This window comes from Moschus berezovskii, chromosome 19, assembly GCF_049115385.1.
Source record: "Moschus berezovskii isolate FMDL1 chromosome 19, NW_MosBer_1.0, whole genome shotgun sequence".
NCBI lineage: Eukaryota > Metazoa > Chordata > Mammalia > Artiodactyla > Moschidae > Moschus > Moschus berezovskii.
In genome coordinates this window covers 55,819,655-55,845,860 of record NC_142478.1, presented here as the reverse complement: position 1 = coordinate 55,845,860, position 26,206 = coordinate 55,819,655, and the positions used below count along the sequence as shown (strand labels likewise).

Below are 26,206 nucleotides of genomic sequence, written 5' to 3'. Positions count from 1 at the left end.
GAAAAAATGGAAACAGGGACAGACTTTATTTTCTTGGGATCCAAAATCACTGCAGATGGTCTGCAGCCATGAAATTTAAACAAGCCTGCTCCTTGAAAGAAAAGCTATTACAAACCTAGAGAGTATATTAAAAAGCAGAGACATTACTTTACCGACAAAGGTCCCTACAGTCAAAGCTATGGTTTTTCCATCTATGGATGTGAGAGTTGGACCATAAAGAAAGCTAAGCTGCCGAAGAATTGATACTTTTGAACTGTGGTGTTGGAGAAGACTCTTGAGGGTCCCCCTCAGACTCCAAGGAGATACAACCAGTCCATTCTAAAGGAAATCAGTCCTGAATATTCACTGGAAGGACTGATGCTGAAACTCCAATACTTTGGCCACCTGATGAGAAGTGACTCATTGGAAAAGACCCTGATGCTGGGAAAGACTGAAGGCGAGAAGAGAAGGAGACAACAGAGGATGAGACGGTTGGATGGCATCGCCGACTTGATAGACAAGAGTTTGAGCAAGCTCCGGGAGTTGGTGATGGACAGGGAAGCCTGGCGTGCTGCAGTCCATGGGGTTGCAAAGAGTCGGACACGACTGAGTGACTGAACTGACTGACTGATCCACCTGGATGACAGAGCAGGGCCCTCAAGATCAGGCTCAATTTAAAGCAGAATTTAATTTAAAATAGAAAATAAAGCCTATAGCTTAATATAGTTCAACACTGTAAATCTGTGCAGTAGAAACACTTTCCTCTCTTGCTGCTGTTTTTAGCCAGCAAGGAATATGGGGGCTGGCAAGACCTTCCAGAGGACTGGGGGAACCAGAGACTCCAGTCTTGAAGGGCACAAACAAAATTTTGCCCACACCGAGACCCAGAGGAAAGAAGCAGTGACCCTGCAGGAGACTGCACCAAAACTACCGCTAGAGTTGGAGGGCCCCGATGGAGGGTGTGGGTTGGCAGAGGCTCACTACAGGGACAGGGGCACTGGACGGTTCCCTTTGGCATAAACTCTCTTGGAATTCACCATTAACCCTACAGGGAAATAGCAACCCACTCCAGTATTCTTGCCTGGAGAATCCCATGGACGGAGAAGCCTGGTAGGCTACAGTCCACGGGGTCGCAAGGAGTAAGACTTGACTGAGCGGAAAGCCTGTAGACCCCAGGGCTGGGTCGCTTCAGGCCAAACAACTAGCAGGGAGGGAATGCAGCCACACCCATCAGCAGAAAATTGGATTAAAGCTTTACTGAGCAAGGCCCTGCCCACCAAAGCAAGACCCAGTTTCTCCCATCACCAGTCCTTCCCATCAAGCTTACACAAGCCTCTTAGCCTCATTCATCAAAGCGCAGACAGAAGAAGCAAGAAAAAGCACAGTCCCACAGCGGCTAAAACAAGCCCTATTATAGAAAGTTAATCACGATAAAAAAGCAGAAAGTGATGTCTGTCATGAAGGGACAAGATAAAATCTCAGAAAAACTACTAAACAAGGTGGAAATAGGCAACCTTCCAGAAAAAGAATTCAGAATAATGATAGTGAAGATGATCCAGGATCTCAGGAAAATAATGGGGGCAAATAGTCAAAAGATGCAAGAAATGTTTATCAAAGACCTGCAAGAACTAAAGAACAAACAGAGCTGAATAATACACTAGAAGGAATCAACACCATAATAACTGAGGCAGAAGAATGGATAAATGACCTGGAGGACAGAATCATGGAGATCACTGCCACAGTCGAGAATACAGAAAAAAGGATGAAAAGAAATGAAGACAGCCTAAACCTCTGGGACATTAAATGCACCAACATTCACATTACAGGGGTCCCGGAAGGAGAAGAGAAAGAGAAAGGGACTGAGAAAATACTTGACGAGATAACAGCTGAAAACTTCCTGAACATGGCAAAGGACTTCCTCAACCAAGTCCAGGAGGTACAGAGAGTCCCAGGAAGGATAAACCCAAGGAGGAACACACTGAGACATATGGTAATCAAACTGACAAAAATTAAGACAGAGATAAAATAATAAAAGCAACAAGGGGAAAATGACAACATACAAGGGAACTCCCATCAGGCTACCAGCTGACTTCTCAAGATAAACTACAAGCCAGAAGGGAATGGCATGACATATTTAAAGTAATGAAAGGGAAAAACGTACAACCAAGAATACTCTACCCAGCAAGACTTGCATTCAGATTTGATGGAGAAATCAAAAGCTTTCCAGACAAGCAAAAGTTAAAGAGAATTCAGCACCACCAAACCAGCTTTACAACAAATGCTAAAAGAACTTGATGGACATGAGTTTAAGTGAACCCCGGGAGTTGGTAATGGACAGGGAGGCCTGGCATGCTGTGGTTCATGGGGTCGCAAAGAGTCGGACACGACTGAGCAACTGAACTGAACTGAGGCAAGAAACACAAGAGAAGGCAAAGACCTACAGAAAATAAACCCCAAACAATTAAGAAAATGGTAATAGGATCATACATATTGATAATTACCTTAAATGTAAATGGATTAAATACACCAACCAAAAGACACAGACTGCTGGGTGGATGAAAACATGCGCATGTATGCACTTCTACTTACCACCTTACCACATCATTGCCTGACCCCACAAACTGTATATAATTATTTTATATTGTTAATGTTTTATTTGTTGTCTGGCTATTGATTGTGAAAACTGATAAACATCTTTTACTATTGTGATTATGTAACTATTACTCAATTAATACCATTGTATCATGACGGGTCAACAGAAAAATAACAGAACTTTATATATCACCAAAACTAGGATCCAACAGAAAAACCTGTAATCACTTTTTAAAATCCAGATGCACATCAGAATCATCTTGAAATGTTCTGGAAAATTCAAATACTCAGGTACTGCTTTTTTTTCTCCAGAGCTCCAGATACGTTTCTAATGAGCAGTCATGTTTAAAAACAACCGGATTATATGATGACCTTTTACTTTTATCTGGTTTGTTTCACTTTTTCTATTTCACATTCAGTGCTCCCATTTCATTTGGTTTATGTGCTTCAATTTCTCCGTCTTTTTTTGATGTTCTTTCTTAAGCCTTTATCAAGTGCAGTAGAAAAGCTTTTGTATACATATAAATATGTATAATATATATATTTTAGAAAACTTACGAATTTTTGCCTAACTAAAAGAATTATGACATTTTGATTCCACTTGTTTGACTTAGTATGACTAGACTGCTAGATTTCTGATTAAAAAACAGATATGCGACAAGCAACCAAGGTTTACTGTACAACACAGGGAACTACAGTCAGTATCTTGTAATAACCTCTGATGGAAAATAATTTCAAAAATAATTTATGTGTATTTATATAACTGAATCACCTTGCTGGGCACCTGGAACGCTGTAAGCCAACTATACTTCAATAAAATACACTTTTTTAAAAAACAAAACAAAAACCACTATACACCCTGGAAAACAGCTCAGAAACTCCTTTTAAACAAACCAGGCAACTACCATACCATCCAGAAGTTGTGTGGTTTGGCATTTATTCCAGAAAGGTGAAAGTTTATGTTCACAAAAAAACCCTGCACATCAATGTCCAGAATGGTCTGCTATGTAATCAAAACCTTGACGCCACCCAGGTGTCCTTCAGCAGGTGAAGGGCTTCAGCACGAGCAGGGCACAGCCCTGGGAACGGACAAGCTGCTGAGACACGTGAACGCCCAGGTGAAGACCCAGGCGACTCGGCCGAGAAGAGGGAAATAAACAACAACTCACAGGGACACGACTCCGTGATTCGGCATGTACATTTCTTGAAATGACAGAACTACAGAAATGGAGACTGAGTCACGGCTAGGGGGAGGGACGCGGCTGTCAGAGGCAGCAGGAAGCTCCTCATGGCCGTGGTTCCCTGCTCTGTTATCGGTGTCAAAAGCCTGGTTTGTTGTCCCTGGGGGAACCTGGGTGAAAGGGTACACAGGATCTCTGTGTTATTTCTAACAACTGCGTGTGAATCTACAATTACCTCTAAATTTAAAGTTTGAAAGTGAAGTGAAAGTGAAGTTGATCAGTCGTGTCCGACTCTTTGCGACCCTGTGGACGCATAGCCTACCAGGCTCCTCCATCAATGGGATTTTCCAGGCAAGAATACTGGAGTGGGTTGCATTCCCTTCTCCAGGAGATCTTCCCAACCCAGGGATTGAACTCGGGTCTCCCGCATTGTAGGCAGACGTTTTACAGTCTGAGCCACCAGGGAAGTCCAAATTTAAAGTTTAGTTATAAGTAAATAAATAAAATGCTGAGAGGCTTCCCTAGTGGTCCAGTGTAGAATCCGCCGGCCAGTGCAGGGGACACGGGTTCAATCGCTGGTCCAGGAAGATCTCACATGCTGCGAAGCAACCAAGCCTGTGTGCTGCAACTATTGAGCCCAAGCTCCAGAGTCCATGTGCCATGACAACTGAGCATGCCCGCCCTGGAGCCTGGGATGGGCCGCAAAAGAAACCACAGCAACTAGAGAGTAGCCCCTGCTTGCGGCAACTAGAGAAAGCCCCAGTGCAGCAAAGAAGACCCAGCACGGCAAAAAATTACATCTTTTTTTTAAAACAAAAAATAAACTGTTGGTGAGATCTTCTGCTCCTACTGGTCTCATCTGATGGACAAGAAGGGAGCAGAGGGGTTCAAGGCCACAGTCTAGACCCACCACCCCGGGCAAACTGTCATTCTGACTCAATCAGCTCTGTGTGTAATGAACTCTGAGAGGAACAGGCATGTTTCTGTCCTCAGATCACTGGAAATGGAACAGAATTCGTCATGCCCTGATCTCTGAGCCCTGGGATGACCTGGCCCTAACTCACCCTGTCCCGCCAGTTCCAAGAACCAACCAAGCTCTCCCCCACGAGCCCCAGCTTAGCGCCTTGCTTCTTTCCTGTCTTGAGTGAAACTCAGCGAGCACTGTGTCTGTGTTCCCACTCGCTGTCGACCCTTTGGAGCGTTGACAGGCTCCTGTTGTCTGCGGTGGGCCAGGCACCCAGCACATAGCGCCACGCAGCAAGGATCTGCTGAATGAAGCAGAGAGACCCTCTCGCCCCTAAAACACCAGTCACATGAGGCCAGGTCTGGCAGACAAGGTGGGTAAACAAACACAGAGTTTAAAAAAAAAGAGCTGCGCTTGATGGCCCAAATCCTTTATGCAACAGACGGGCTCCTGTAAAAGAGTGCTTGGAGACTGCGGGGTCCCAAGACCCCTGTGGAGGGTCTCACTCACCCTGTATCTAAGCGTGATCAGATCAGGAATTTTCCCATGTCTTCAGAGCACCGTCAAGCGCCACCACCTCCAAGGGCTACTCTACAGCGGGGCTGTCTGTGTCAACCGAGTCCCCTGAAGGGGAGGTGTGCATGCTCAGTCATATCTGATTCGTGCGACCCCATGGACTGAAGTCAGCCAGGTTCCTCTGCCCATGGGGTTCTCCAGCAAGAATACTGGAGTGAGTCGCCATTTCCTTCTCCAGGGAATCTTCCTGAACCCACGTCTCCTGCACCTCCTGCACTGGCAGGCAGATTCTTTACCACTAAGTCACCAAGGAGGGAAGGGGGTGTTCACAAATCCCCCAGGCCCAGACCAGTCCTGGAGTGTCTTCAAAGCCCCCGGGTGATCCCAATATCCAGTAAAGCATCCGGCCTCACAGCTCCGCCCAAAAACATGTCTATGAATAAAGCGTATTTTCCTGGGACCCAAGTTAGGTCAGACTCACGGCTACAAGTCACACACAGGATGCACGGAGGCAAACTAAAACTTCAACCCATGGGGACGACTGTTAAGCTGGCTGTTTTCTCTCCATCCCCGAGTGTTCAGAAAAACAGTGTTCATGTTTTTCCATGAACATCAGGAAAACCTCCAGCGGCCTCCCAGGGCAAACCCGCAGTACTCTCTGGGGTGGGGTGGGCAGCACTGTGGAGACAGGTGGCAAGGACGGTGGCTGAGGTGGGGAGAGAAAGACCTTCCTCCATGATCCTCTTCATCATCCCAGTTGAGGGAAACTGGGAGGAAGCAGCCAGCCTTGTTCTATCATTTGCAAAGCAAAGGTGGGGACAGGACTCAGGGGACCGGACAGACCACACTCGGCAAGGAAAAAGCAGCAGCCAGTCTGGGTGATGGGAAGATCCAACTCTCAACCTCCTGTCCTACCGACTCAAGGACGCCGGGAGAGGCCCACTGTGCAGAGCCACAGACCCTGAAATTGAAAATAGGCTCGCCAACCTCTTGATGGTTTCTCATGATCCTTTCTCTTAACCATAGAGAAATCTTTTCAGGAAATAATCTCTCTGTGGTAACAAAACATTTTTATACGTCTGCTCAGTTTCACTTCAGTTTCCTTTTCCTTTTCTGTTCAAAATCAAAGAAAACTGAGATGTGTGATGGCAGCATTTACAGTTAAGTTCAATTTATACAGTGATTTCTGCCCAGTGGTTCATCTGTGAGCAGGGCTGTCAGAAAGGACAGTCACCCGAAGCCTACAGCAACCTCTCAAAGGTGTGACTTTTTTTTTTTACTTTCCTCTTTCTACTTGTGTACAATGTGTGAATCATTGCAATAAGTATGTATAAATTTACAGTAAGTTATGCTTTAATTTAAAAAAAAACTGTTAGATATTAATAGAACCAGAAGAGCAGAGGCTCTAGAGAGAGAAGCTGCCTTTGTTTAAAGCAAATAAAACAACGAAGGTCTTTTACATACACTTGTCCAGGCCGAGTGGAGCTCCCCCTCTCTCCTGGGGGGCTCACACATCACCACAGGACATTCTCACAGAATCCACATGCCACCTCAAATGCTCAGGTCATTCTCTATCTGAAGGAGTGTCGTAAAAAATAAAGTTGGTTAAGAAAGAAAACAGACCTAAACTCCGCTCTGGGTGGCATGAGTGGCATTACAGATGGGAGGCGCGGGGCGGCCCGGGAACCTGCCTGTGCCCCGCTGTCCTGCGCTGGGTCAGGGCTCAGGGCTCAGGGCTGCAGTGAGGGCGTGTCTTCCAAACCACACACTTCTCTGATGGGAAGTTCGGATTCCAGCCGGCCAGTTGGCCCCTTCCTGAACACTTGGTGGGTACATCTGCTGATGTTTCCAAGTGAAACCTTTTTATGGAAAAATACTCATAGAGTGGTCCCTTCCTCCCACTTTATAATATAATCCTCATCGTAACAAAGTCGATGACATTATTAAATTATGTTAGCAAATCTCAACAAAATAGATGGAAATCCTTAGTCGTATTAGAAGACCTTTAAATGATCAAAAGCCAGGAAAGACTCAGAATCTGTGCTGGGAACTAAGATAACACAGGTTTGGGATGAGCCTGGTGGTCCAGTGGTTAAGAATTCACCTTCCAATGCAGGGGATGAGGGTTCAGTCCCTGGTCAGGGAACCAAGACCCCACATGCTCTGGGGCAACTAAGCCTGTGAGCCTCAGCTACTGAGCCCGAGCGTCATGGCGAGAAGTCCATGTGCCACAACGAAGCTCTCTCGTGGGGCCAGTTAAGACCTGACCAGGAAAAGTAAATAAATAAATATTTAAAACACACATCTGCCTTCTTACTTACCGCCATGCTCAGAAGGCCTAGTATTTATACAAAGTCAACGGTCCCATTTTATTTAACAAGCAAACCTCTTGTCTGGTAGGTAAAACACTTTGCCGACGATTTTGTTCATGCTGCTCCCCGGCCTGGAATGCCCCCTTCTCCTTAGACCCCTGCCCTGGCTACGGCCTTGGGCCTCTTTTCGGCCTCAAAGCGCCACACTCTCACTCACGGATTGCCAGGCATGAGGCATAACCTACACACCGCTCCACCCATCCACTTAAAGTGTCAGACCCCACGGCGAACTGCACTAGCCCTGGGGGGTCTACACCCACTACCTCCTTGTAAAGAACCCCTTTATTAAACACCCTGGAGTCCCCTAAGCTGTGTGCCCCCTGTCCTGCCAGAGGCCCAACTGGTACACCTGAACTGGCTTTCCCCATAACACGCAATGACATCTGGGCTCTTTCCTGTGGCCTCATTGAGCACACTTCTGGTTTTACTGTGCTGCAGTTCACTGTGCTTTTTTATCTGTTTATTCATTCACCTGAAAAGGCATTTTCTGAGGCACTGTTACACGCTGGCTCTGGGCAGGGTAGGTGATGGACATGGGTGAACAAGTAGGCAGAGACCTTGCCCTCACAGAGCGCCAAATAACTGAAGACACATTAAAGTCACGCCAACACTACCACTGTGTCACAACTCCCGGGAGTGACAGGGGCTTGTGGTGGGCTGAACAGTGGTTCCCAAGAAGAAATGTCACATTCTAATCCCTGGAATCTGGGAACGTGACCTTATTCAGGGAAAGGGCCTTTGCAGATGTAATTAAGTTAAGGATCTGAAGATAAAGAGATCACCTTGGATTACGTGGGAGGCCCGAAATCCAATGACAAGTGTCCTCGTAGGAAACACACACAGGAGATGTAGAGGGAGACGGTCAAGAGAGAGACGGGGACCGAGTGATACGGCCACAGGCCAAGGAGGCAGCAGCAGCAGGAGCGGAAGAGGCTACGCAGGGTTCTCCCCGAGAGACTCTGAGGGGGTGTGGACACCCCTGATTTTGGACTTCCGCCCTCCAGAATTGTGAAAGTGTAAGTTTTTCTTGTTTTAAGCCACCGAGTTTGTGTGATGTGTTATGGAGTCCACAGGAAATGAATCCAGGGCTGGAAACTTCCACTTCCCCTCGAGATCCACTCTCCATCCTGCTCTGTGTCCCGGGGGGGCTGCCTGGCTGAACCACAGCCACCACGTGCCTTCTGGTTCCAGCTGGACTCAGCGATGGGAACTGAAGGTGGGGGGAGCCTGAAAGGAGGAGGGGGTTCTCTGGGCCCCTTCCTCCGGGGTGGCGATCGGTAACCTCAGCCACCACCCCCATCCAGGGCAGCCCTCTCTCTCCTCCTGTTCTCCACAGGCTGCTCCATCCCTCAGGCCTGGAGGCGCGACACGCACACCTGTGGCCCGTCCCGCACCGGCCCGTGGAATGGCTTTTCCCGAGACATACAATGACCTCTCAGCAGACGCTCAGCCCTCTGATGAGAACAGCAGGCCCCTGCAGAGGGGAACTGCGTCGTGTTCACTCCCCCTCACCTGGAACGTGGCGCAGCGCCCCTGTCACCCCCACCTGGCGTTAAATGCTGGCCCCGCTCTATCGGGAGGACGCCTGACTGCCGCGGCCTGTCAGCTGTCAAAACCTTGCTAAGCTGTTCTGAAAATTAGCTTCTCTGAATGTTTATAATAAATTTTCAAACAGTTCATGTCACAGATAAATGCTTGTTATTACAAACAACCAGGCGAAACTATCTGCACCAGGAGTGGTAACAGTTTGGAAGTGAGACGTAAAGGGAGGACACTGAGATGATGATGGTGACTGCGCTAAGGAACAATCACCCGCCACGGCGCAGACATCAGACATGCAGCACGCATATGGAGACTCATCAGACACAGGTCAGCTTTACACAACCCCTTCTCTGCAGCTGAAATTCAGCCCTCCTGGAAAGCCTATTAAAATGTGGGAGTAAAGTTATGATTGTGATGGCCTAGAAGCCACTTATTTCATGTATCTTTTTTTTTAATCACTCATAAACTCCAGTACCTAGACTATGAATCATGAGGGCCACCAAAGCATGTTTCAACACGGTGGTTCGCTCATTTCATTCATTCATTCAAAAAATACTTAAGAAGCACCATTAGGTGCCAAGCTTGGGGGAGACAACAACCAGAATACAGTCTGTCCTCCTGAGCATCAGTCTCCATGTCAAGACCTCCCTGGAGACAGGCCCTGGGAGCTGAACACCACCCCACTCCAGAGGGCACCATTCACTCTGCACTGCAGCCTGCAGCCCCGGCTACATTTGCTCTTCAAATAAAAGGCCCTGGGGAGGAAAAGTGGGGTGGGTGGGGGAGTCAAACAGATGTGAATTTAAAGATTTAAGTAAGATGAATTATTGGTGGTGACAGGAAAGCTTCACTCGCCAGCACCTGTTCAATGTCCAGCGAACATTCACTGAGCACCCACTGCATGCTTGGCGCTGTGCCACCTTCTCGTCACGTATTATCTCCATTTAACCGTCTCGGTAAGGGTGAGACAAATCTGTTCCCATTTTACTTGGGAAAAAGGAAGTTCAGTCTTAGGGAGGTTGAAGAGACCACTGCAGTTACAAGCATCGGGAAGCAGCTCCGGATCTGCAACCTTCAGTGGGAGGCCATTCGGCCCCAGCGTATTCTGTATGATCACACCATCGACTATGCCACAGAATCCGCTCTCCTGCACAGAGGCCAGCCTACCACCATGCCTCTAAGTTCCCACAACCACCTAAATTCCTTTCCGATTTATGCCTATTTATTTTTTTTATATTTTCAAACACAAAGCAAAGCAAAGGTTAAATATAATGAATCCCTGGGTGCCCTTCTCCCGGGTTCAACAGTCAGCGACATTCACCAATTGCATTCCATCTGCCTGTACTCCTCACTTTAGGGAATGTATTTTAAAGCAAATCTTGGCATAAGTATCGTTTCACCCTTAAAATTAATATGTATCTGTAAGGCACAAGAACTTCTATTAACTCTAACTACAATGCCACAACTACACTTACTAAGAAATCTTTAATTTCACCTGCTGTATGGATCAGTTTGCATTCCTCTACGAGCATCCTGCCTCATCTGTTTGCGTGTTTGAAATAACTGATATAGGAAAAGCAGGATAAATGTGTGATTTCACCACCCCTCCACTTTCAAAACCACTTTTAGAAGGCTGAGTTAGTGCTCCAGCAAACTCTAAAAACAACCAGCAGGCTTTTTTTGGAGGTACCATTATTAGGTAACAGATTTTTAACCAGCTGTCGTCATTAATCTTTCCAGTGCTCAAGTTGTTCACGGCCAGTGGGAGACACCTCGAGCTGGCTCTCAGGCTGACACCACCGCCCCGCCCCCGGGGCCTGACAGCTGCCCTGCTGTCTCCTGAAACAGGGCGTCCCAGAACCATCTGTACGCATGGGGCCCCCAACCCAGACTGGTCCTTCCCAAAGACATACTGGTTCCTTCTGGTGGGAAATTCATTTTGATTTGGATCTTTTCCTCTCTAAATAAAATTAAGTAGAAAATTATTTTTAATACAAAGATACAGAACGGAAAAAATCTCAGCCTTTGTACTTCCTACTAGGAACATTCAGGTTGCATTAAGACTTTAAACACAGCAGGCTTAGGGATTAGGTGATAAAAAGGTCGGCATGCATTCAACCAGGTTAACCTCATTTCCTTTAACTGTGCTATATTTGATCTAGTTCACCAATTAATGTTAGGGTGGATTTCACCAAAGTTGCATGCAATTTGAGTTTGGGCTTAAATACTAAGGGTTATCAGAACACCCAAATTCATCTTCCATTCAGTGAAAAGATGTTCCCAGTGATGCACTCACTTTCAGAATCTTCCAATTAAAGACAGCCTCTCAGGAGGAGCCTGTAAACGAAGCCTACAATATCCCTGAGGAGACTTGCAAACGCAACCCAATGTGGCTTGATTTAAACCAAGTATTCCTTGAGTTTTTATGAAAAAACTTAACAGCTGTTGAGTTGGAGTGTTTAACATACTGACAAAATTAAGAACCTAAAAAACTAAAAAATATAGTTAAAGAACTGGAGAACATTCTGAAATTGCTCTAAAATACAACAGTTTCGTGGGCTGTGTGAAACCATCTCCAAGGCTACAGCCTCCTCGGTAAAGGACATTTGCCAGCTGCTTATCAAATGTTCTACCAAAACAACCACTCAAACAGAATGTATTAGACTAAAAAATACAGCTATTTCTGATGGTAGATATCAAAATCCTTCTTACTGAGAAAAACTTGCTGTCCTTAGAAAGCAGCAGATGATGATGGATGTAGACTCGACCAATCCCTTCCACATGGAGCTGGCTCGCATCTTAAAAATTGAGTGTTATTCACTTTAAGTGCAAAACTGAAGACAGAAATGCAAAAAACTAGGTTTGAAAATAAATGGGCCAGCTCCAGGGAAGAAGTCAGTGGTCTCAGCAACACACAATTTGATTGTTTTCTACTTCTGGCAGGCACAATATACCAGGGTGTTCTGTTGGGCTTTTTTTTTCCCCTAGAAGACTTACTTCCTAATATTTAGAGGAAAACTAAACAAGATCTCCCCACTTGCTGGACTTGTGTGGACAGTTGTGTGGCCAATGACAAACATTACTTTCCTGGTATCATGGGCCTTGTAATTCCTGGGACTCAGGGTGGAGACAGAGAGGGGTGAGGAGCAGAAGGCAAGATGGGACCCAAACAGATCACAATGTTACCTGTCTCTGTCCCTCATCTCCTAAAAGCAAGGGGCTTGTCACACCTGGACTCACCCTACTCCTACGGAATCAGAACCTCACTGCAGGCGAACCAGGAAAACAGAGAAGCCCTCGTTTCATACTATCAGAACCAGTCAGCTCAGCTGCTGGTTAACTGAGCAGTTTGGTTAAAGTGGTAACTCACTAAACACTTAGCATTTTACAGATCTTATCTGTGCTCTTCATTTATGGCAAAGGTCTTTTCTTAGAGATAAGGTCCACTAGCTCAAGTTTCAAAAGTTCCTCACCCAGACCACAACCTCTCTGTGGGGAACTTAAAAAAAGATACTGGACAAGCAAGATGAGAGCAGAATCCTTCTGGAATCTTCAATTTCCCCCCATCTAGTCCATACCTAATTCACTAGCTTTGTTTTTTTTTTCTTTAGTGAATCACCTGTAAGCCCTCAGCTTACAGTTTTTTTTTTTTCTCAAGATTTTTCTGATGTGAACCATTTAAAGCCTTTATTGAATTTGTTACAACAGTGTTTCTATTTTATGGTTTTTGCTTTTTGGCCATGGAGGCATGTGGGATCTTAGCTCGCTGACTAGGGATTGAACCCTCATGCCCTGTATTGGAAGGCAAAGTCTCAACCCTTGGACGGCCAGGGAAGTCCCAGCTTACAGTTTTCACACATGGTTCATCAGTTGCCATAGTATTTCATGAAATCATATAATTACTGTAACAAATAAAATCAGAGTGAACAGGTCTGAAAGCCAACACACTCACTCTGGGTAATTACTCGGTGTGGGAGCCGAAATGCCCGGGGAATCTGACCGTGCTGGGGGGAGGCATCAATCATTGTATCTGATGAAGGGCCTGGACAGCGCCAATTACTGGAACACTTCAGTTAAGTGGAGGGAGGTCAACTAATAGCTTCTTCTCTAATTTTAAAATCCAGATCCCTCCTTTCCTTCCCAAAAGAAAGCAGTCTATGGAAGACAGAACTTCTAAACTTTGCTTTTCTTACAACCAACCGAAGCGTTCACTTGTTTAGGAAGAGCTTCGGGGTTTTCCCCTCTTCCTCTCCTCTTAACCACAATCTACAAGGAAAGTATGTGTGAGAATTTCCTGGGATCATCTTTATACAGCTGCAGGTAAGAAAATGCCTCTCCAGGAAGATCCGGGTGTGTATTAAGATTACATCTTCAGAAGATTTTGCTTTTACATGTAAAATATATCATGACATGAACTTTCCAATGCCTGACTCAAAAATTCAGTTTAATAGATAAGGTTTACTCTCACTTGACTGCAATTATTCATCTTCTGCTCACTATGAGAAAATGCTATTCTAATAACGAGGTTTTTTTTTTCCCCTAGTCTGTGGGTAGAGAAAGGGATTAGTCAAAGGAGAATCAGTTACTCTAAGTTATTCTACTTAAATTTCACACACACACACAAAACTGCAATTATCACTGATGCAGGGAATAAGATTTCTAACTAAAAGAATCACCAGATACTTAATAATTTTTTGAAAATAAGTCATTCTTAAGTGTTTATATTTTAGCAGATTTATTATGTTCAAAGATGTTAACTGCAATATAAATTATGAAAGCAAAAAAAAAAAAAAACACCACCCAGTACCTAAGGGACTAGTCACATAAATTGTAGCATCAGTTCAGTTCAGTTGTTCAGTCATGTCCGACTCTTTTTGACCCCATGGACTGCACCACGCCAGGCCTCCCTGTCCATCACCAGCTCCCAGAGTTTACTCAAACTCATGTCCATTGAGTTGATGATGCCATCCAATCATCCCATCCTCTGTCATCCCCTTCTCCTCCCGCCTTCAATCTTTCCCAGCATCAGGTTCTTTTCAAATGAATCAATTCTTCCCATCCATCAGGTGGTCAAAGTATTGGAATTTCAGCTTCAGCATCAGTCCTTCCAATGAATATTCAGGACTGATTTACTTTAGGATGGACTGGTTGGATCTCCTTGCTGTCCAAGTTGCAGCAGACCCACATGATTAGAATATAAGCCACTAAAAATCATGTCATGTAAGAATCTTCTGACAAAAAATAAGAAAGTGCTCAGAGCATAACTTCACAGATAAAAAACAAGACAAAAACTCTACATGCAAAATTATCCCAGTGGCAGAAAACATAAAGAAAACATACAAAATGTTTAACAGTGTTTATCTCGGAGTGGTGGTATCACACGTGACTACGTATTTCTTCTTCATAGTTCTGTATTTTTTAGTTTATCTATAATATAAATGTTAAAAATGCAATTTTTAAAGGTTTGATCAATTTGGATCAGAAATTTTACACACTATATATACTTCCTTGCCTTTTCAAACAGAGAGATGAAAATAGGACAGCCTTTGCTGGGACAGAATTGTCAGTATCAAGTAACCATGGTGCCCTATGTGATAAAAACATACTCCTGGGCCATGGAAGCAGATGGCTACATTTATGACCTTAAATAAGCAGTTGCCGAAGTATGCCCCAGGGAACCTAGCCCCACCAGACTGATTAAGTGTGGGAAATACTGCAATACATACTATTAATAGCTGTAAGAGAGAAACCAAACAAAGCGAAGCAAAAATAGAACCCCTCTTATTTAACCAGATTCCCCAAATGTCTTTATCATGGAACCCTTTTAATGTAATCACCATCAAAAGCCATGGAAATAGGCAAAGCCTACCGTAAATCAAACAGCCCCAACCACTTCATTAACAACTGTTGAAGCTTTATTTGCTGGGCATTTGTTAAACTGTCATGCACTGTGTTCCACAGTTTACAAACACTGTCTTATTTAATCCTCCAAATGTCTCCTAAGGCTGATATCTTAATTCTCCCATTTTAAAGATGGGGAAGCCAATACTTAGGTTCATCCATGTCCAGAGTCTCCTAGCAACCCAAATCCTGTCTTAACAACCACTATGCTTAACAGCTGATCTTCCATTTTTTGAGCAGCTTCATTTATTTCTTGATGTCGTATAATCAGTTCTACTAGTTATCTCCTACACCCTGTAAAAAATCTGCCACTGACAAGCCAGAGGATCGTGTTGTTATCTGAGTTGTGTGCAAAGCAAGACTCAGCAGACTGCGCACCGAGTTCAGTAAAACTCCCCGCTAAGAGATTCTGGCTGACTGAAAAAAACATTTTTTCTTCCATCTTCTTTCAGCCTTCCGACTGATCTCTCTGCTTTCTGGTCTTACCCCCTCAAATCCATTCTCCTCTGGCTGACTGAATCATTTGTATGAATCACCAAGTGTGATCGCACCACTCCCAGGCTTAAAACCCTCCCTGTGACTGGAAGGTGAAGCCCAAGCCCTTCCAGCAAGCTTGGGACCGTCTGGTTTCTGCCGGCCTCTCTGACCCCGTTCCCTCATGCCCTGCCCTGGCCCCTCCAGCAAGGCCTGCAACAGTCCTGTGCACACGCTCTGTTTCTCTGCTCTGAGTCTCTGTTTATGGGGCCGGGAAACCCTTCTCCCTCCTTACCTGGCTAACGCACCCTTGCAATCACAGCTCCTGAGTCATCTCCTCCAGGAAACACTCCTGCCAATCACCCCCAGCCCTGCAAAGGCTCTCTGTAAGCTTCCCACTAGGCTGTGCCCTCACCCCTACTGCGTCACGTGTACATTGGGATCGGCTTACGTGTACCAGCGCGATCCTCAAAGATGAAAATTCTGTGGCTTAGCGGTTTCACATCCCCAAGGTGCTCCATGAAGGCTGAGTAAATGCATAAACTTCCTCGACCTCAGCTGTACTCTCATTAATGAAAGCCGCTTTCTGATGGCAAACGTTAATTAGCACTTACTCTGTCCCTCTGCCAACCCCGGCCCTGGGCTACGGTATGAAAATAACCTCAAGGCGCCATTAGCTAACCTTGGAGACAATAGAAAATTTGATTGGAAAGGAACATTAACTATGGCACTGCTTGTAATATAACAACTATTCAAATATCTGCTTTCACATACACTCTTTGGTATGATGGACCACGGTGCTCACAGTTCCGAGAGAGATGCGTTTAAAAGCTTTCCCCCGGTGCACTGCAAGGTAACCTACTGACAAGAGAGCTCCACCCATGGCTCTCCTTTCCCTCTTCCCTATGAAGAAACTCAGAATATTTCCTCCATCTTTGTACCACTGGGTAGGATGGTTTTCCTGCATGATGACGGGATGTGAAAACCCTCTGGAGCTGAGGAAGGGGATAAACCAGCTAACTCTTGCCCCAGCGTGTTCTGAGCCTCAGCCATCATACCCGTGAGCAGAAGCTGACGCACAGGTTGTTACAGACAACTGGGCACTGCTTCCTGGCACGGTCCCCTGAGTAACAATCTGCCAAATGCTGTGATAAAAGCCGGATCTACCATTGAGCTGACTGGGCTCAAGAGCACCTCGATTCTGCATGTGTCCTGAGGTTCCTCTTGACCAGTCTGTACAGCAGAAGGCAGTGCAAAAGGATGCTGACATGTCTGTAAAGTCAAGTCATCTGACCCATTTCTCCTTGCCCCTCCACAGCACCTCTTTCCTTCTCCCAACCCACTGATGATTAGCCCAATGGCCTTTTAAACTTCTATGTTCGCCTTGATTTCAACAAGTGCTTGGAAGAGGTTACTTAGCTCTCAAATTTGTATCTCTAAGCAAACCATCCCTGAGGTCCAGAACTGCACAGTCAACTGCCCACTGCAAGAGGCCATGTAACTGTCCTGCCTGTCCCCCAGGCCAGGCTCCCAGCCTCAGGGACCCCCACCCCCTCCTCCAGCCTTGCTCTGGGCCCTCCTTCTACTAGCTTTTGCTTGAAGCCCAGCTAGCTCCACTCACTCAGGAGCACTAACTGGGCACAGCCTATGTGCCAGGCCTGTGCTAGGGTGCCCGGGACACAAAGAATGGAGCCCCTGGGCCAGGCGGGAACACAAGGAAGCAAGTGACTTACAAAATGTGTCAAGTGCCACCAAGGAGGCACAAAAGAGGCTAAGGGGCCGTGTGTCTGCGACCGAGTGGGAAGAGCATTCAGAAGGCAAAGCTGAGGGGGCCCCTCAGTGGGCTGGGGCGGGAGGCAGCTCCACGTGGCGTGGAAGGGGTCCGGCCAGCTGGGCTGCATCTCCACTTCCAGAACTCTGGCTCGAATCCTAACTTCTTCTCACCTGGTCTTCCGGAACCCCCCACGCCGATCCAGCCCACACTCTACTGCCAACAGGGCCTTCCTGAAGTGCTCCTCTGATCACACCACTGCCCCGCTCCAGAGTCACGGAAACTCAGTGCTCCCCAGTGAGTCACCACCCAGCTCCTGCCCGGGCTCTCGGCCTCATCAGCTTTATTTCTTGTCATTTCCCTTCACACTAGCAAATCTGACCTGGTAACTCATGAGTCATGAAATCTGCCCCGAGCTTTCCTGCTTGTTGCCTGGGCTCAGCCACCTTCCTGAGCCCCCACTTCTGTCAAAATACAATTTAGAGAAATAAATACCTAATTCAAGACAGTGGCTCCCTGGGTGGGGGGGGGGTAGGGGTGGCGATCATGCTCGGGATGGAGCACAGGGAGGTTTGCTCTGGCTTGGTCGTGTTTTCTTCCTAAGCTGCTGGCAGGTACACAGATGTTCCTTGAGTCATTCCACACCGTTATAGGAATTACTGTATTTCATCATTTATTTTCTTAAAGCTTACCCACCTATCAAAGTCCACCTCTTGCAGTAGGAACCTACTCGAGCCAGAAAGTCCCTCTTCATCTGACAGTCAATGTTATTTACAATTCATGTGTGGCCTTTCTCTTATTCTTCCTCTAAAAAAAATATAAACAAACGACTGTGGTAAAATACACACAACATGGGCCTTTCCTGGTGGCTGAGCAGTGAAGAACCAGCCTGCCAATGCAGGAGATGTGGGTTTGATACCTGGGTTGGGAAGATCCCCTGAAGAAGGAAATGGCAACCCACTCCTGTATTCTTACCTGGGAAATCCCATGGACAGAGGAGCCTAGTGGGCTACAGCCCATGGGGTCACAAAGAGTCATACACGACTTTTCGATTAAAACAACAGCATACACAACATGAAGCTGACCACTTTAACCATTTTTCAGGGCACACTTCCCGCGGAGTTCACGGGCACTCACACGTAAACTGTGCGAGCTTGCTGTGCCGTCACCACCGTCACCTCTCTCATCTCCCCACACCGAAGCGCCCCACCTCTCATTCTGCTGTACTGTGGATGCGTGTGCACTGAATTTCTCTCAGTTATAAGACAGCGATTAAACGCTATGCACGCTTCTGCCCTTCACAGTGCCTCACACTCAGTGCTCCACAGACATGGAACTGAGACGGAATCGTCTTGAAATGGCAGCCAGGACATTATGCCTTTTAGTTTTAGCAATAACGGCCAATAATAGCAGTTCACTCAGTGTTCACTCCGTTCCAGGTACCATGATAAGTATCTTAACAACTTCTCTGATTTAGCCCACCTGCAACCCTATGGAGGCGCTTGCTGTTATTATCCCCTTTATTTTCAACGAGGAAACTGCAACTGGAAAAAGACTGAATACTTGCCAAAAGTCACATCACTGGTAACAAAAGTCAGTTCTGTACTGTACTGCCCCCACTGTGCTTTTAATTGATACAGAGGAAGTAAACAGCAATTAAGTAAATAAGGGATCAGATTTCATGTAAGCCAGCCTAAACAATTCTGAAAATCTCTTCAAAGAAAGGGAGCCACCCTCTACCAACTTCACCTGCTATGCCACTTAGCCTCACAAGGACCCTAAAAGGCAGGCACGGCCATTGTCCTCACTTTCCAGGGGACGCACTGAGCTGGAAAACAATGAAATAAGTCACCAAAGTCTCAGCTATAGTCTTTCCACGAAATCTCGATGCCTTCTTTGAAAAAGAAAAAGTGTCAGCCAATATTGGATTCCAGAAAACATTCTGGGACACAATAATGTTTTACTCAAGAGTTAAAGTCATAGGTCCATGGAAGAGAAGATTTAAATAAAGAAGTTGAAGCCTTTATATATATATATACGATAATGACTGGATGACAGGAACAGAAACATACTCCAGTAGTAGACACTCAAAGGGTTTTACATCTCAGCTTCTAAAAACCAGTCCCACCAGCGTTCAGAGCTTGTTTGAGGAAGCAGTCCCTGGTCGGTACACTTCAGAGCCATTATGATTCATGCAGTAGCTTCGCAGCCCCACACAAATCACACCAGAACACGCCTTAGGGAAACAGCTTCTTCCAGACCAGGCTCTTGAGTTTCCACAGAACTGTTTCTCAGATCCTCAGAGTTTTTGCGTGTGGGCAGTTTCACTTGCCACAGGAGTAGAGTTCCTGAGTTTGAATTCTTAGTGAATCCTCAGCTAACACCAACTCGTCAGCATTTCCTCAGAAAGCACACTGGGAAGAATGACCCAAGAGGTCCGGTTTAGCTGCCTAATCCCCTCAGCGACGGTTCCTTTTAAGGGAGTGCCCTGCAAGTCCAATGGGGTTAATGTGGACAGACAGACAAAGGCGCATTCCACTGCCAAGTAAAAATAACTCAACATAAAAATAAAAACGTGTGCATAAGAAATATCAGCCCAGAGCAAAAGGAAAGGGCCGACAATCAGTAGGGACACACTACATTTTAGAGAACTGCACGCAGACAAGAGGAACAGGAAAAGAGAAACCCACGGGCAGGGAAAATGAGAATGTCTGCAGCTCCAACACGATTTGACTCTAGTTTCCAGCTGGACTACAGCTCAGATGCCACAATTAAAACAATGTAAGTGGAGCACAATACACAGTTGTATTTAAACCTAACAGTGAATGCCTTCAAAACCTAGCCACACTTTCCAGTCGCCACAAAATAGCCCCTCAGGCTTGAAGAAGCCTTACTCTACAATTTAAAACACTTCCTTCTGCCAGTTAAAAAAGAAAAAAGGCCTCCGGTTTAGGTTAAGAGATCTATGCCTGAAAGTCCTATTCTATTTACTGTCTCATTCTAGTGCTACAGAGACAATCACTAACCACAGAAAGCTAAAAAAAATTTTTTAGGCTAATAGCAAATAAAAATCTACTTTAGATTCTTGAAATAAGACCCTATTATCTGGTTGGGATGACTTTGTATGCATGACTGTCAGTAACTGTTCCAAAAAAAGAATTACAAGTTACTAACTCAATTACTCTTTATTGAACACTATTAATACATACCATGTTAAGGACCTAACCCTGGAGAAGGAAATGGCAACCCAGTCCAGTATTCTTGCCTGGAAAATTCCATGAACAGAGGAGACTGATGGGTTACAGTTCATGGGGTCCCAAAGAATTGGACATGATTGAGCACTCACACAAGGACCTAACATGCCCTCTCTAACATAATCCCCAAGTCAACTCTAAGAGGTATTTTCATCAAACTTTCTTGGTGGTCCAGTGGTTAAGAATCTGCCTCACCAATGCAGGGGATACAAGTTTGATCCCTGGTCCGGAAAGATCCCACAGGCCACAGGGCGGCTGAGCCCCTGTGCCATAACTATTGAAGCCCAAGTGCCCTAAAGCCTGTGCCCCATGAGAGAAGCATGTAGGCAGTTTCTCTGCAATGAGAAGTCCAATCACTGCAACTAGAATAGCCCCTGTTCACCACAGCTAGAGAAAACCCACATGTGTAAACCAAGACCCAGCATGGCCAAAAATAAAACTAAGAAGTATATTTTTTTTCCCACATATCCTTCCCCAGCAGCGGCTCACAGAGGTGAGGTGACCTGCCTGCAGTCACACAGCTGGGCAGTGGCCAGGCCTGGCCCGGAATGTATAATTCCAGAGCCCAAACGTTCTTTAACACCATATCATAAACATGCCATCTGGTCAAAGCTATTTCACAAATATTTTCTTCTGTCTCACAGCCACCCCCAAATAAACCAACACACAACATTAGCAGCTGAGTGAAACTACCAGGGCCAGAACGTTGGTTGTTCACATCACAGCCCTTCCCTCAGAAATGCACCACACACACCCAGAGCAACAGGACTTTCGAAGGGTCACCATGGCTGGGTGAGCTGCCTGGCTAAGGCAGTCTGGTTTTCACGTTCAATTTCCTTGTTTTAATAAAAGCACTACACCCTGAAGAACAAACTTCTGCTGAGTAATTTAACTTAATCACGTGGCCTAATCAAGAGAGGTTGGTCCTCAGTATTTGTATAGGGTAACTCTGGAATGAAGATCATCTGTACTAAAAAAATAAAACGAAACCTGCTAGATTAATCTGCCTTTCCCTTTAAATAGTAACCTACGGTGTGTCTCAGATAGAGGAAACAGGTAAATCTGTCCTAACAGCCTGAGTCAGCAGACTGACTTGACTCCACAATCTTCCCTCCACTAAAAGACACTTTACTTCTATTAATGTTCTACTAATATAACTACAGTACTCCGTCCTGAAACTGGGGAGTCACATATAATAAAATTAACTTGTAGGCAGTGTTACACATTAGAAATACATACCTATCATTTTATTATTAAACTAGAAAGATGCCTGCAGGCAGTCAACAAAAGGTCTCCCGGCAACTGACAAGCAGAGTTAACTAAGCAAAGATTTTCTTTCTTTGGAGACAAGAAACTCTCATTCAGTCAAGAAAGATGGATTTTGTCACTTATTCTTCTCTTAAAAGGAAAGCGCCACATGGAGACCATAAATGGGGTGAATTGCATCTCAGAGCAATGTTTTATGTGCCAAGTTACAAAGCCTCTGAATACAAGGGGTGGATTAATGGAAAGACTGATACCATCTTACTACAGTGGCCTCTCTGTAGCTCCGGACAATGATCTGTTGAGGGTTTTCCAGTGATTTTGAATGTGCAACCTCCATACAAGCCCCCTTTTAAGGGGGCTGGCTCAGTGCTGAACAGTCAATCCCTTTGCAGAAAGCAAGCCAAAAGCCCCCACACAAGCTTCTGGGTGAGAAGCTTGGCCTTGTAGGCGTGGGAAGGCTCAGACTTCAGAGACAAAGGAGTCAAAGCGGGAGGTGGGCCTGGGTCTACCAGCCTGGAGAAGACCCAGACTAACAGGGCCGGACTCTCGGGGAAAGAGTTCGACAAGGCTGGGGGAAAAGGACAGAAGAAAGCACACCAGGAGCGAAGTCAGTTACCCCGGAGCACAAATCCTGCTACAAGGGATGAAGTGAGATCTCCAGAAACAGCAGTGGGCACACCTTGCAGAGACGGGGCAGCCTGTCTACTATCAGAGCTGGGGGTAGGCTGTCAGCCCCTGACCTCCGGTTTATCTCCTAAAAAACAACTTCAGGGATCCTCCTTGGCCCCAGCGAGGAAGGACACTGTGGGGCAGAGCCACCATACTAGAATTACCACATTCCCTTCTTCTACGGAGTGGGGCATGGCATCCTTCTGCCAACCCACAAGACCGGAGGTGAGCCCCCTGGGACAACACTGGTAAGACGCCTTCCAAATGAAGTCAGACCCGGAACAGACCCTCTGACCCTAAGGATCCCTTAGATAAACGGCCAAACCAGATCTTAACCTGGGTAAGTCCGCTGCCTCGTGTCTCCCAGCCTTGGAGACCCCTGCCCACCCCTAAGGCCCATCTCAGAACCACCTCTCAGATTTAACTACAGACACTGCCCCCAAAACCATCTTGGAACCCCCGATCCTTTCCTAAGATTCCTATCCAGCTAATGCACTCAGCCCCTCAAAGCCTATCCTCAGATCCCAGTAACTATCTCCCTGTACCCGTTAACCCTCCCCTCAACCCCAACCCCTGCGCAGACCTAACTCTCAGCCCCCTCAGTCCGGTCTCAGGCATCCCCAGTCCTCGACTACCGTTCCCTCGACCCATTCCAACTCAGTCTCTGGTCCCTCCACTCCCTCCTCGCCTCCCCAAACTCGGCCACAGCCCTCCACGATCCCGACTGCCCCTTCCAGGCTCCCTAATCCGCGTTCCACTCCGCCTCGGGACCCGTCCAGCCCCCGCAAGCTCCGTCCCACCCAAGACGCTTTTCCCATCTCCGCCCCAGCCTCGGTCCCCTCATCCCCAACCCCACCTCAAGCTCCCCCTTCCCAATTTCTCGTCCCAGTCTCCTCAGCCCAACATGAAGCACCGCGACCGTCTCCGCCTCAAGCCACCTCCAGCCCGCCGCGGGCCCCCGGCCCCGCGCGCCCCCCTCGAGGCCCCGCCACCGCCGCTTTGAGCTGCCGCTCGGCTCACCTCCTCCATTTTCTGCACCATCTCTGTCAGCTGCCCCTCGTCCTCCAACAGCTCGTTGAGCTGCACCAGCGACAACCCGGCGAACCGAGCTTCGCTCGCAGCGCCCGCCATCCTCCCGTCTCGGCCGCCGCCGCCGCCGCCGCCGCAGCTCTGGCCGCCAGGCTCCGCGGACCGGAAGCGCCGCCCTCACGGCCCGCCCCCCGCGGGGGGGCACGTGACGCCAGCCGTGGGCCCTGACGTCATCGCCTCGCGGGCGGGCGGACATGACGTCGCAGTCTGGGCACTGGGCAGGAAGCGTGTTAGGGGCTGGGGTTGTCTCTGGGAAGGATGGGGGCTTCTAAGGGAAGGGACTGGGAGACAGGCTTGTGACGCAGTGGTCAGCAATAATGATGTCACTGCAGCATGACATCAGGAGGGTGCGCCATGATGTCAGAAGAGCCTTTTCCTCAAGGAAAAGAAATGCCTAGAACTGAAGACAGCAGGCAGTGGGACGGAATTTCGTGTAGCCTAAGCCCAGCCTGACCAAGGGAACCCCAAAGAAGGGGATTTATGAAAAAACAATTTTAGATGCCTTTGGTTTCTCGTAATTGTGGAACTGCCAAGTCATTCATTTGACAAAATTAAGACCTACTATGTGGACGAGGAATTGGGTATATAGTTCTGAATAAAATAAAAAGGACCCCTGCTTATATGGAGCTAACAGACAGGGAGGCAAACAAAAAATAAACGAAATGGTTACAAATTGGGAGAGTGCAAAGAAGGAAATGAATGTTGAAATAAGAGTACTCACTGGAAAAGACTCTGATGCTGGGAGGGATTGGGGGCGGGAGGAGACGGAGATGACAGAGAATGAGATGGCTGGATGGCATCACCGACTCGATGGACATGAGTTTGAGTGAATTCCAGGAGTTGGTGATGGACAGGGAGGCCTGGTGTGCTGTGATTCATGGGGTCGCAAGGAGTCGGACACGACTGAGCGACTGAACTGAACTGCACTGAATGGGGATACCTTTAAAAAGAGTAATGACAGGTGGTCCTCTCAGAGAAGATGACATCTGAGGAGATCTGAAGGGTGAGAAGGGCACAACCACCCACCATTCCTATAGGAATCCCAAGGCTGCAAGACCAGCATGTACGAAAGCCCCGAGACAGTTCTAGCTTGGTACATTCAAGGAAGGGCAGAAAACCAGTATGACTGGAGCATCAGAGCAGGGACCCATATTAATGCCGTTTGCCTCAACTCAGAAGAAGGTACCTAGACATTTAGGTGGGCCAAGCTGTGCGCTTTCAGAGATATTATTGCAGGTGCCATTGTGCAGTCTCCCTACCCCTAGAAGCCTCTCAAGATCCAGGAATTCTGGGAACTTGTTATCCTACTTTGGAATCTTCCACAGTTCTAGCTGGAAGAAACCAGTATCTGAGGATAACCACAACAGCCTCCTAATTTTACACATAAGGAAACTGAGGCCCTTGGAGGAGGAAGTTGTCTTTTTTCAAAATCAAGTAATTGGCAGATCTCCTGGCTCCCAGACTGGCATCGGCCACGCTGGCATCCTACCACACTGACCTCGGTGCATAACTCAGCACTGAGCACAGTCCAGACATTCAGTAAACACTTGTTGGCTGACTAATGAGCTTTGTGCATGAAGCTGATGTTTCTGCTCCCCCATCCGTAGAACATAAGGTCTGAGTTGTCTGCCCATACATTAAACTGGGCTCCAGTGACCATTCTCTTTCCTCCGAGCCCCTGTGACTAAGGGCACACATTAGTGGGAGATGAGTAAAACTAGAGGAAGCATTTCATACTATCTGCAAACAGAAGATTTTTATTGAGTTCAAAAAGGACCTTCGATTGTTTTCTTCCTTTGAGCTTGTCCAAAAAGGTGGCTTTAAGAAAGAACATAATAAAGAAGAAGGGGATGGAGAAAGTCAAGTTTGTAACCAGAGTAGGCACTCAGTTTAGTTTCGTTTTTTCCCCTTTTCTCTCCAGGAAAAGTATAAACCTGCCAAATTGAGAATAGTAGCTGCACTTCCAGGAAATCCTCACCCATGAGGCTTAAGATGATGTGCAGAAGTTTCTCAAATTCCCCACAGAAGGTAAGAACAAGGTTGGAGGTCGGAGCACTCCAGAACATAGAAGGATGAAGTGACTCATCCAAGGCACACCAAGAACAAACCTGGTACTGAATGGCATACCTATATACAATTGTCCCTAGAGTGCTTAGTCCAAACCAGGTTCACAGTTCAGCCCTGCCTGGTCCTTATAAACCTTCTCAAACCTGCTTTCTGCCACTGACCTAGTCGAGTCACACACCACTTCCTTTGTCAAACAGAGCAAACCACAGAAAGGTCTTGTTTTCTGCTGCTCTAAAAACTTCTCGTTGCTCTTAAAAGTGGTTGAGAGAAGAAAAGAAACATAAGAAAATCCTGGCATTGGTGTCAAACCTGTTGATTTAAATGCGTGGGTGAGCTGGTACATCTCCCCCACCCTCTTTGTGTTAAACTGAGATCGGGGTTTCTCTGCAAACTTAGGTCTGCCTGCAGTATTTCTGGGTTAACTAAGATTTTGCACTGGCGAATCAAGGGCAATGTATGTAGGTGCCAGGGCTTCTGTCTCAATAGGAGCATTGTTACCGCCTAGAAATGGATCTCCTGTTACATAACACGGGGAAATGGTTTGCAAGGCATACTTCCCCACCACCTGA

General features: G+C 46.7%; 1 protein-coding gene across 1 annotated transcript in view; it reads right to left on the bottom strand.

Annotated features, from left to right (window-relative positions):
* VPS37B (VPS37B subunit of ESCRT-I) overlaps nt 1–23,679 on the bottom strand; it is a 29,896-nt gene extending 6,217 nt beyond the window's left edge. Inside the window, exon 1 of the mRNA XM_055404467.2 lies at nt 23,502–23,679. Coding sequence (XP_055260442.1) covers nt 23,502–23,612 — 111 coding nt within the window. The 5' untranslated portion in view covers nt 23,613–23,679. The remainder of the gene's footprint in view (nt 1–23,501) is intronic.
* Between the last annotated feature and the right edge of the window lie 2,527 nt (nt 23,680–26,206).